General features: G+C 42.5%; 1 protein-coding gene across 1 annotated transcript; it reads left to right on the top strand.

The window, feature by feature from the left end:
* On the top strand, positions 1,943–10,396 carry PURB (purine rich element binding protein B). The gene has a single exon (XM_018047039.1). The coding sequence runs from the start codon at positions 1,967–1,969 to the stop codon at positions 2,879–2,881; it is 915 nt and encodes a 304-aa protein (XP_017902528.1). The 5' UTR covers positions 1,943–1,966; the 3' UTR covers positions 2,882–10,396.

The raw sequence follows: 12,619 nt of genomic DNA, 5'->3' as shown, positions 1-12,619 counted from the left end.
TGGGGAACTAAGATTCCGCACAGCACAGACAAAAAAAAAGGAAATAAAGCAATGTGTCTAACTCATTAAACAGGATTTGACATTAAAACTGAACTGATAAGGAATGAAAACATGGGTAGAGAGTCCTTCACATGAACTGAGTGTTGGGCTCCCCTATGCAGAAAGTGGTTTGGCTAGCAAGAAATTAGAGAAGGAGCTTATTTCTTCCCTAGGGATTTCATATGTCCAAATTCTCTCCAAGATTGAAATGTTCAAGACCCCAAATTTGATGCTTTCCCCTGGACTCTTCTGTGTTGTTGAGAGGTATTATTCTAATTTTGTTTGTTTGGGTCTTTTTTATGAATCAGGACAAAGGATGATTAAACACTTGGGGAGGGGCTCCCCAGTGGTTTGGTCTCAGAACTTCCAGTATAGGGGACACAGGCTGGAGAACTAATATCCCTCATGACACATCCAAAAAAGAGGGAAAACGTGGGGAGTGCTTCTTCTGTGCCAGGTGAAGTGCTTACTGTGCATTATCTCACTTAATTCTTATAGCAACTCCACAAGATAGTTACTATTATTCCTATTTAACAAGTTATGCAACTAAGGCTTAAGAAGTTAACTGACATACCCAAAACCTCACAACCAGTATGGGATTCAGACCCAGGCAGAATGACTCTTAGCACACACCTCCTCCCATCGAAAGATACACATTTTACTTTTTTTTTTTAATATTTATTAATTAGGCTGGGCTTCCCTGGTGGGTCAACTGGTAAAGAAGCTGCCTTCAACGCGGGAGACCTGGGTTCAACCCCTGGGTTGGGAAGATCTCCTAGAGAAGGGAACAGCTACCCACTCCAGTATTCTGGCCTGGAGAATTCTATGGACTGTACAGTCCATGGGGTTGCAAAGAGTAGGACACGACTGAGCGACTTTCATTTTCACTTTATTTGGCTGTTGCCGGTCTTAGCTGCAGCATTGACATCTTTAGTTACAAGCGAACTCTTGGTTGAAACATGTGGGATCTAGCCCCCTATATTGGGAGCATGGAATCTCAGCCACCAAACCACCAGAAGTCCCATTTTTCACTTTTTAAATCCATTCCTGTTTCTCCACACAATGTAACACATAGAACAAGTATTCTTCCAAGTTAACGTGTAAAATGGTTACCAGTCCCTGTACATACGTGTTTTATAAAAATTAACTCCTTTCCTAAACTCTCCATCCCCACTACCACTACTTAGTTCAGGCCATCATTTTATCTTACGCCGCTGAGACGGTGATGATGTTACCAAGCATGTTCCAGGCACTATGTACGGTATTCCACGAACTAAGAGTACGTATTTATTGAGCACTCACGATAACTCAATCATTATGCTAAACATCACTCACGGATTCTTATACAGCAATCCTATTAGGTTAGTTTGGAGTATCCCCAACATCTTCCTTCCTTCAATTCCTCTTTCATAAATAATAACTGTACTCCGGTGTAATCTCCCTAGAATAAACAGAACTTATATAAAGCGTAATTTGAATCACTTTCGGCTATCTTGTAAAACCACCACCACAAACAAGATGCAGACTGTTTCCGTCGCCCGTAAGCTTCCAGAGTTCCTTCCCAGTTTACCCACCCGGGTCTCCAGGGTCCCCAAATCCCCGCAGACCCGTGACGTCACTGCCCTGCGCCCCGCAGCCGCCGCCTTGCGCGGCGCTTCCGGCAGCGAGGACGTGGGGGCGGGACGGGGCGGCGTCACGGAGGCGCGCGCCGGAAGCTGGCGCGGCGGAAGTGGCGGGGCGGGGCGCGGGGGCGATGGGGGGGCGGCGGCGGAGGCTGCCGGCGATGAACAGCGGGCGCGCGTGAGCGGGCCGGCGAGCGAGGCTGGGGGGCCCGGGAGAGCGAGCCGCAGGGCGGAGGGCAGGGGCGCGAGCGCGGCGGGCGGCGGGCGGCGGCCTGGGCGCGGCGGCGGCGGCGGCGGCCGAGAAGATGGCGGACGGCGACAGCGGCAGCGAGCGCGGCGGTGGCGGGCCCGGCGGCTTCCAGCCTGCGTCCCGCGGCGGCGGCGAGCAGGAGACGCAGGAGCTGGCCTCGAAGCGGCTGGACATCCAGAACAAACGCTTCTACCTAGATGTGAAGCAGAACGCCAAAGGCCGCTTCCTCAAGATCGCCGAGGTGGGCGCGGGCGGCTCCAAGAGCCGCCTCACGCTGTCCATGGCGGTGGCCGCCGAATTCCGTGACTACCTGGGCGACTTCATCGAGCATTACGCGCAGCTGGGCCCCAGCAGCCCGGAGCAAGTGGCGGCGGCGGCGGGCGCCGAGGAGGGCGGTGGGCCGCGGCGCGCGCTCAAGAGCGAGTTCCTGGTGCGCGAGAACCGCAAGTACTACCTGGACCTCAAGGAGAACCAGCGCGGCCGCTTCCTGCGCATCCGTCAGACGGTCAACCGCGGTGGCGGTGGCCCCGGACCCGGCGGCCTGCAGAGCGGCCAGACCATTGCGCTACCCGCCCAGGGCCTCATAGAGTTCCGCGACGCGTTGGCCAAGCTCATCGACGACTACGGCGGCGAGGACGACGAGCTGGCGGGTGGCCCGGGCGGCGGCGCCGGAGGCCCTGGGGGCGGCCTGTACGGGGAGCTCCCGGAAGGCACTTCCATCACGGTGGACTCCAAGCGTTTCTTCTTCGACGTGGGCTGTAACAAGTATGGAGTGTTCCTGCGCGTGAGCGAGGTGAAGCCGTCCTACCGCAACGCCATCACGGTCCCTTTCAAGGCCTGGGGCAAGTTCGGGGGCGCGTTTTGCCGGTATGCGGATGAGATGAAAGAGATCCAGGAGCGGCAGAGGGATAAGCTTTATGAGCGACGCGGCGGGGACGAGTCAGAGGGAGAGGAGGTGGATGAGGATTGAAACGCGCGGCTTCCTCCCCTACGGGCCTCCCCACCCCACCACCGTTTCCTTGGCTAGAGAGCTCCCCTTCCTATTCATCCCCAGTGAGCTAGTGGAGGGGAAGCAAGGGAGGCCCCGGAGGAGGAAAACAATTTTAAATAATATAGTTAATTAAGAGAAATAACCATAAGAGAACAGTCAGGACAATTAGAGAAAAGCGGTAAAGTTCCAAGGAATTGACAGCAACCTGCAAAGAGAGGATAACAGTGTCTCCTCACCTGAGCAGAAGTCTCAGCGTCTCTTCCTTCCCAGCTAAGATTCCTAAATCCATCGGGATAACCCTGGATGGGAGAGATCCTGCACGCTGGCCAAGGAACACCTCGAGTTACCCAGACCCGTTGATGACAGCTCAATTTGTGTTATATTTGGGTAACCTGGTCTAAAGATCTTTCTAGACCTCATTGTTGCAGTGTCTATCCCTTCACCTCCATTGAAATCAGCGTTTTGGATCTAGATCTTCATGGAATTCTTGCGAAGAGAGAGGCCTTTGCAGTTACCCAGTCCTGAGGGTACAAGTTTCATGAAAAGGAATGCAACTTTACGTAATCATAGACAGGGCAAAATAAGAATTCAAGAAGCCACCAGGGACAGAAACAAATTGGATCCAGTTTTAAATGGTTTTGCATAGAACCTGGACAAAGGCCCATGTCTTGTCTTTGCAGAATTATTTTCCGGGATGCAAATGGATTCAGATGTCAGTCCTTGAACTAGAATCCCTTACTATAATGTTTTGGAAGTTGGCAGATTTTTTTCAAAGATAAAAGCAGTTTTACATTGGGGGTTGCTGAGGTAGGCACAAGAAGAAATCAGGCATAAAGCACAAGGAAAACTGTTTGAGTGGATTGGTTGCTGCTCACTAAAGTTCTTCCCCGATCTCCAAATATGGAGGTCATGGCTTAGATATGAATGAGAGCCAGATACCCGTGGCTCCACTGTGTGAGCCAGTGAATTATGGCTAATTCGGCTGTTTCTGCCACTGGTTGGCTGGATTTTAAACCATAAAACTTGAACATCTTTACAAAAGGAACATTGTGGCTACAAGCCTGAGCTTTAATGGAATATAAGTCCACACAGAAAAGTTGGAAGTAACCAAAACTGAAGTCATCTACCTTCAGTTTAATCTGTGGATTTGTTCAAATACTAAAGATCCTCAGGTCCAGAATTCCAGCATCATTTATTCTTTTAAAATAAATTTTTAAGAACTTGGTCCATTGTATCAGTACCTCACAATCAAAGTTGGCAAATGATGGATGAGTGATTCAAGCAGCGTGCCCTTTGAAGCTGAAATCCATTTGAATGGAGCTGAAATGAACGTGAATATGCTGACTATATCCTGGAAGCATTTTTATACCATCTTGAAATTTCAACAAACTGGCTTTTGCCAGTTTATCCAGCTGTCTTTCAAGAATAAAAGTTGGGGTTTTCAAGGATCGCCTCTTCTATATTTTAAATGGATTTTCAGTATGATTTTTACTAATCAAGTTAATCCCACCCCATCAAAAGGTATTCCTAGAAGTGTCATAGACCTAGGTAACTTTGAATTGAATGGGAGCTAATGGTCTTTCCAAAGTTTTCAGGTATACTTTGTGCGACACCTTCTCAACAAGGAGGCAAGTAACCCCACCTCCACAATCTTAGTTTCTTTTTTTTTTAAACTGCATGCCTGCCCTTTATTTGAGCTGCCTTTTAATTTATTGCATACCTTTTTATTATCTTATTTTGGTATTATTCAATTTACAATCTTTTTGTATTTATTGGGAAATAAGTAATATACAAAAAGGTCGTTTTCATGAATTGTGGCTGAGAGGGAGGGAATAATTGTGTATATAAAATTAGGCTTTTTTAAAAAATTAGATTTGATTCAGAATATCACTGATCTTAGACTTTTTTGTTTTTAAAAAGTGGAAGAGCCACAAACATTGGTGCCCTTTTCAGACTATTTCTCTACTCATCATCCACAGTAGACTTTTTAAACAGATTTTTTTTAAGCTTTTCTTTTTTAAAAAAAAATTTTTCTCCGTTGCAAAGAATGTTTCCTAAATTGTATGGGAGCAATAGTATTTTTGATGTTTTAATGACATCTGTATACTTGTACTGTATTTTGTACTACAAGGCAGCTGTTTTCAATAATGTCCTGCTGTATTTACCTATGTGTTTTGAGTGTTTATTTCTTTGCTGCGGAGAACAAATCCCTAAATAGTTTTAAAGGGGCTGAGAAGAAGCTAGCATTATTAGGTTTGCATAAACTCTTTATAAGTTTCAAACTCTGAGGCAGCAATGAAGATTAAAGTTGCAGCTCTTAGTTGATTGCTGTAACTTTTTCATTTTCAAAACATGTATAATTCCTGTATAGACCAACTTGTTTTCTTGCTTCAGTGGTGGTTCTGTTGCTCAGCTGCAGTGAGCCAGTTCAATTTTGCAAAGGTGCAGTACCTCTCCTTTTTAAGGGGTTGGTTTATTCTTTTTTCTTTTCTTTTTGTTTGGCTGAATTGCAGTAACTAGCCTTGCCTTTCTACTCTGTAGAAATGACAGGGTCTTCACAATCCTTCACCAGTGGCTACTAAGCTATAATTAGCTGAATAGAAAGAATGTGGAAGTGGTCTGAGGCATATAGAGTATATGCCAAGAACACTACCATATATGGCATCAGCTTTGGTTACCAGAGAAATTTTCTTAGTCATTAGACCATATAACAGTAATATATCATATGTAAATCTTTAGATATCAATTTGAGAATCCTCCAAAAAAAGGAGCAAAGAATGCATAAGCTATGTGTTGGAAAAAGTAATTTATATTAAAATTTTGACCTGCCTATGTAAGATTAAATGGTAAATGTCATAGTGGTGGGTTTTTAAGTCTTAACCGATCTCAAAGGTTTGTTTCTCCTGCGGGGGGTGGTTCATTGTCTCTCTTCTCGCTGCAGGAAGATTACAGGAGGATGTGGATTAATTGTAGCATTCACTGGTCCTCATTCAGGGCTAGGGACAATAGAAATCTGCAAAGCACAGACTACACTTTCGGTGTGTGGTTTGTTAAACAAAGTGATATTAACAGGCTGGCTTTCAGAACTCATTCATAAATACTGCCTATTAAAGGAAATGATCTTTGTTAATTCCAGTCAGAAAATAGCATTACACAGACTATGAAAGCAATTTTGTGTTTTGTCTTTCAGCCGCTACTATGAACAGTGATTTAGGACTGTTTTTCAACTTTGGCAAACATCCCAGCTAATCATGTGTTCAAAACAGTCATATTCCTGAGAAGTGGGAAACAAATTCTTTTTCGGAGAATTGGTAGAATGTCTGTTTTTCAAACTGCTGCAGACATGAGAAATTTTAAGATCAAAAATTTGTGATGAGATACTACTCTCGCCTACTGGTTTCTATTGTCCCTACCTTTCATTCAAGTAGAATGGCAGTTCTAGTCAGCAGAGAAAGTTTTCAGTGCATATGCTGCACAGTACACAGTGTAGATCTGTATGGCACCAAAAATCAAAGTGAAAACCAAACCAAAAACCCAGACACCCTATGTTACTATGGGAGGCATGTAGGTGGTATAAATGACTGTAGCTGTGATACACACATGGCTACTTGTCAAGTCACTTTCCATAATTATTTACTGCAAAATGATTGAGGCTTTGGTGCAGGCAGGCTGTTAACCTATTGCTTCCCTGTTACCTCTCTATCACTTTGCAATAAATTGCAGGTCTTTTAAGAGATTCAAGCTTCAGTTTTCTCAAAAAACAAAACAATTATCCTGGCTTATCTGAAAATGCAGGGTTGTGGGCAAAAGAGGCTGGTTATAATAATGCCCTCATATTGAGTGGTCTGTAAATGGCTGCACACTTCAGGCACTATAGTTGCTGAGGATGCTTTGTTAAATGTGACCTTGACTGGCTTTACAGGAGGTAGAATGTGCTCTCCACAAGGTATTAAAAGGTAACTATCCATTTGTGTCTACCTTGCTCTTGAGGTGGATGAACTTGAGAAGCTTGAGTGTGTAAGCCATGCACATAGGTATTCTTCACTGTAAATTTTGTTTTCATTTTTAACCCAGTTATGGTACTTTGTCCAATGCACAGCTGATCTCTCAGTAGATATTCATTTGAGAATAGCGTGGCCTTGATCTGTGAGAAGGGGAAGAAGAGAAGTGACTTTTTGCTTATGTAAAAATGACTCTTTGTCGAGAGGCATTCTGTAGCACTCTTGGTATCTAATGTGGTCGGTCTCCTTGTTTATTGGGGAAAGTTAATGTTTTTGACCCTGGAGTTATTAATTCAATTGAGTTGTCTTCTATTTTTAGGAAGTATCAGAATTGCTCTGATAAGTAAGAAAGTAGACTGCTTTGATGTCCAATCTCAGGTTTTAGAATACATATAGTGGTGTAAAATTCCACTGTTAACTCTTAAAACAATTTTAATTTCGTATCCCCTAAAAGTCACCTGCATAAGGCCTGTTCAAAGAGCAGCGCCTCCCATCTTTTTGCTCCTTTTCCATTTTGTACTTCACTTGAGAAAGTGTCAAGTGATTTTTTTCCTTGTGTATTTCCATTTTAGCCCTGACATATTTCTCAAAGATAAAGCACTTTTTGATCATGAAATACATGGAATCTGTGTGTGATGTGGATCATGGTTTCTCAGGCTCCCCTAGATAATTTGCTTTTGAATATTGTTTTAACTCTGTATAAGAAAAGTAGAAATCTTTGCTAATGTTAGAAAGTTTGTATTACTGGTCTAGAATGCATTTTGCTAGTTTCCAATGGACGGGAGAGTAAACAATGCTGCATTCACAATTTAATAAGTTACTTTCCCTTGAGCCTTAAGGTAACTTTTTTTTTCTGTCAATACGGCACTGAAGTTACAGTAAATGAATGAAATTGCCAGTTTTCAGGGTTGGTTTTAGAGTACTGTAAATCAATTAGCTGTCTTCCTAAACAGTTAACTATTCCCATTGAATAAACTGGATAATGGGGCCGGGGCGTGGGTGGTGATTGTAGAAAAAGAAAAGTACCACATTTACCTAAAAAATACATGTATAGACACAAAAGTACATGACAGTGCCCCATTTGGAATTCCAGGCATAAAGTGGAAATGGAAATTATAACCTCATTTCCTCTGTTTTTAATCTAGAAAAACAAAGTCTTTAATTTTCAAATAGGTAACCCCCAAAAGCTTCAAGTTGAATGATGACTTCTCTTGATATGTTTACCTGCTATTTAAAGTCACTGTTCGCAGCCCTCAGTCTTAAAACTTAGTTTCATTACTGATGGGTTTAACAGACTCTTACTTAATAAATGTGGTCCAATTGTCAGGATGAAAATTAAATTTGAAAAATATTGCATCATGAAGACATTAGTAATTTCTAGATATCTAGAAATTGATATCTAGTTGATATCTGTACCCCTGATCCAAGTTAAGACCTTTATGAATGTATTTTATATTTCCTAATGAAATAGGGAATATGCCATCAATGTAATCGCCTTTATTTGCAATCGCCTTTATTTGCAATCTTTTACTGTTCATTTGAAAATTAACTCATTCCTCTTGAATTAGACATTGCAGTGGGGATAGGTAAAGCCATGTTAAAATAACAGCAAATGCTGTATTGGTAGTGTCACTGCTTAGTAAGAGTTCTACTTACAGGAGGGCAAAGCTTTGTCTGATGCAGAAATGTTATTTTTTCCATAGGTGATTCTAACATGGTTTGATGAAAGAGTATGACTGTACTTTATTAACATGGGATTTTGAGTCTAGGAGCAAATTTCATTTTCCCCATATTATATATATAAAATGCCTACTGACATGGATAAGAGAGGGCTGATCATACCTTTAGTGTGATGAAATGTGGGCCCAGAGTATTGGAGAGAAAGCAATAAACCTATCCAAGTTAATTGTCCACTAGCATATTGAAGAAGACATGAGTTTGTCTTTTTTCCTTCCCTACTTCAAAGACATCAGTGGGTAAATCTTTCAAGAAAATTTATGTAGATTGTCTCTTATTTCTTAAACTCTCATCCCCATTCCTTGCTCTATATTACAAGATCAAGCCGGCTCAAAAAGTCTTTATTATACATATGTGGAAGTGGAGTGGCAAGTGGTAGGTTTCTTCCCTTTTAAAATTCCTTTTTCAAGGACATATATAACTGCAGGTAGAAAGAAAATTGAAAAACAGAAACATTTGTATTGTAGAAGTTTGAGAGTTGCATCTTAATCTGTTCAGATATGAGGCATAAACCCTTTTCTCCTAGCCCACGTGTCACTTCTGTTTCAAAAGCTGCCTGTATTCCTAGAAGCTAATAGATTGGGCAGAAGTCCAGAAACTGATTTTAAAAGTACAGGGCATACTTGAGAGTTGTGCATGTTACAGTAGGAGGCAAGTAAATTTGAGTTTTTTCCACTGATTATCAATTAATTGGAATAATAGCTGTGGTTATCAATATATTTGGGCTCCTCTTTTTCCAAAGTTCTAAAATGATTAGTATTTATTCTGTCTTACACCTCTATGCAGATGTTTTTCCAAGTCCATTTTTAGAAGTCTGTCCATCTTCTGACATATTTCCAAATAACACACTTTCTTTAGTAACCTTCACTGCCAGTCAGATCTACCAGGGGTTTCCTTAGACTAGATGATTCTTCATTCCAAAGTTGGGACTGATGTCCTGCCCATAGAGAATCTACAGACATAATTAGAATAAATTAAAACCAAAACTTGATAGGAGACAGCTTCCTGATCTAGATGTACAACTAGAGTTGAGGTTGGAAGTTACTTTAAAGAGGGTTTTTTGGGATGTCTTCAGTCTCTGTAAATATCCAAATGCTTGTGCATTGTAAACCAAGTGTGTACTCCTATGTATGAATTTGTAGAACTGATTTCTGCTTCAAGAGAAGCTGCACCTTTAATTTTATAAGGTCCCCTCCACCTGTTACCCTATAAATATTTGTAAATAGAACACTAAAATTTGTAGTGATAGGATCAATTTGGGAATATCTGCTGAGAGACCAAAAAGTTCATTTTTTTAAGTACCTTGGTTAAAGAGTAAAGATTATTCCTCTTATTTTTTAAAAGAAGAATGCACTTTAACAAACACAGCTGCATGGGCAATTCAAACAAATCCGTGAAGTGCAGTACCCATTCAGAACTCATACTTCCTGGAAACCATTCAAAAGCATAGTCTAGACGGGCTGTTGATCTCACTGCCTGGAGGTTGAAGCTGATTCCGGTCAATTTTGAGACGAGCAGGGCTGCTTCAAAAGAACAATGTGAATACAGCCAAAAGCTTCAGTCAGTCTGTAAAATGGCGGGTCCCGTATTTACCACTAACTAGCAAAACTGACAGAAAAACTCATAGAGAAAAAAGAATCCTTACTGCTGGTGTGCACTCCTTACAATAACAGACTTTTGCAAATGGAGTTTTACAGTCTATATTTAAAAAATTGTATGTTTGTAACAAATAAAGTATGCGGAAACGTGAATGACAGTCTGGTGTTGGTTGTCTCTCATTTAAGGAATTACGTGTTGACTGGGAGGGAAGTACCACACGCCATCTACTGGGGTTCATAAATGGGTCTGGAATTGGGTGAGTTTCCACTTGAAGTGACTTAAAAGCTGTTTGCACATTTCATCTGAAATACAGCCATTTAGTTCCAGACCCTCTGGGTTTACATAACCCTTTTCTAGTTAGTAAGCAGTCTATGGAGTAAATCAAAGTTGCAAATGGTTTCATGCTTTGGTTCATATTCCAGAGGAAGTGCTTATTGCTTCCCCTAATTTCTTTCTCTTCTACCTCTTCTTAGGCCCTATCACTTCAAATGGCTGTAAAGAAACTCATGTGTTCACTTGTCGTTTATCATAACTAACTGCTTAGAAAGTAGGTTAAACCAGTGTTGTATACCCCAAGCTAAAGGAAAAATAAAAATTTTGTATTGATCCTGGCTGTGGTTCCAAACTTTTTGGTCTCAGGAAGCCTTTTACTTCCTTAAAATTCTCTAAAGACCTTCAAGGAGCAATCCTACTTCAGGCCTGTATCAGTTGATACCTATCATATTAAAAACAACTGTTTTAAGACCACAGTACACATTCCATCTGCCTCAAAGCAGTGACACCACATCATTTAGCTTCTGGAAAACAGTGTAAACTTGTGAGAATGAAAGTGAACAAAGCAGCTAACAGGAAAGTAGTTCACACTTCTGGACTCCCTGACGGTCTTAGGGCTGCTGGAGGTTTCTGGATCACTCTTTGAGACCCACTGAACTAGCTTGGTTATATAAATTACACTTTTATATAACATGTTGCCTAAGTTACCCACACGAAGTCCACTTAAACCCCCAAGTAACTAAACTTGAGAAAAGTTTGCAAATGGAATCATCAAGCGTTGTATTAGTAGTCCCCTCGCTGGGGAAATGTGGGGCTTTTATTAGCAGAACCCTTTAGTGTGCATCAGTCACCTCCCCCCACCCCACTCCACCACCAGTCCGGCTGCTTCGAGTTTTTGAGCAGGTTTGGGTGTAACCTGAGAAGCTGCATTTCTAACAAGTTCCCAGGTGCTGCTGCTCCTAGTTGAGGATCACACTTTGGGATTCTGCAGCAGAAATCACAAAAGTTGGGAAAAGTAGCTTTTGCCACCAATTTAAGGTGGCAAGAGGTCAGGAAGTCTCTACCCTGATGCATCGGTTTGCCATAGCCCTGCTGAATTTTTTTTCTTGATGTGAAGCTGTCACCTCGAATTTAAGGACGAAATGTAACCAGGCTATATAGTCTGCAGTTTTATTGGAGCCAGTGCCTCAAGGAATAGGGCTGTTACCTCATAGTTACGGTATTTTGGATGTTGTGAGCTAGGTTCTGTCCCCGAATCTGTCATAAACTGATAGTGTGAGTCTGAGATAGTATCTTTAACATTTAAAAATCCTTAAGGTCCTACAACAGTGTCCCGTTTCCCCAGAGAAGACACTGGGTCTTAGGAAAATGAGAGCCACCTGGTGGTCAGTACTGAAATCTTTAATAACCTTTGTGAGATCATACCATTTGTAAACTCATGCATACTATATGCCAGGTGTTACACTAGGTGTAGAAAATGTGGTCCATGTTCCAAATGGAATTTAACAGTTATTCCAGAGAAGAAAAGCTTTTAGGAAGAACTAGGAGGAACTAAGTTACATTGGACCGACGTATATTTAGGATCAAATGTTTTGGTCTGTCTGACCCTAGATCTCCAGGAGGCTCAGATGGTTTGCAGCTCAAATTTACTAGACATATTTCCTTCCTCAGTAAAACACCTCTGTGCGGTCTCAGATCCTGAGAAGCTACTTTCCCAGACCCCAGGGAGGAAGCGGGCCCAGCATAGGTGAACAGAGGAAGGAAGGAGTAGGAGAGTTCGCTCAGAGCCCTGGTCCGCATTCTCGCCACACAGGACCTGGGAGGGGAGAGGTCCCATTGCTGGGATGTGTGCCCCAAGCTTATCCAGCTAGTGAGCACCAGCACTGGGCTTTGACCAGGCCCCATAGGTCCTCCTTCTTGCCCACCCTTCCATCAGTTCAGTCGCTCAGTCGTGTCCAACTCTGAAACCCCGTGAACTGCAGCATGCCAGGCCTCCAGTCCATCACCAACTCCTGGAGTCCACCCAAACCTATGTCCATTGAGTCGGTGATGCCATCCAGCCATCTCATCCTCTGTTGTCCCCTCTTCTCCTGCCCTCAAACTTTCT

The sequence above is a fragment of the Capra hircus genome, chromosome 4 (assembly GCF_001704415.2).
Source record: "Capra hircus breed San Clemente chromosome 4, ASM170441v1, whole genome shotgun sequence".
In the NCBI taxonomy this organism is placed as follows: domain Eukaryota; kingdom Metazoa; phylum Chordata; class Mammalia; order Artiodactyla; family Bovidae; genus Capra; species Capra hircus.
The sequence above is the reverse complement of the archived record's forward strand: the minus strand, read 5'-3'. Positions and strand labels throughout refer to the sequence as shown.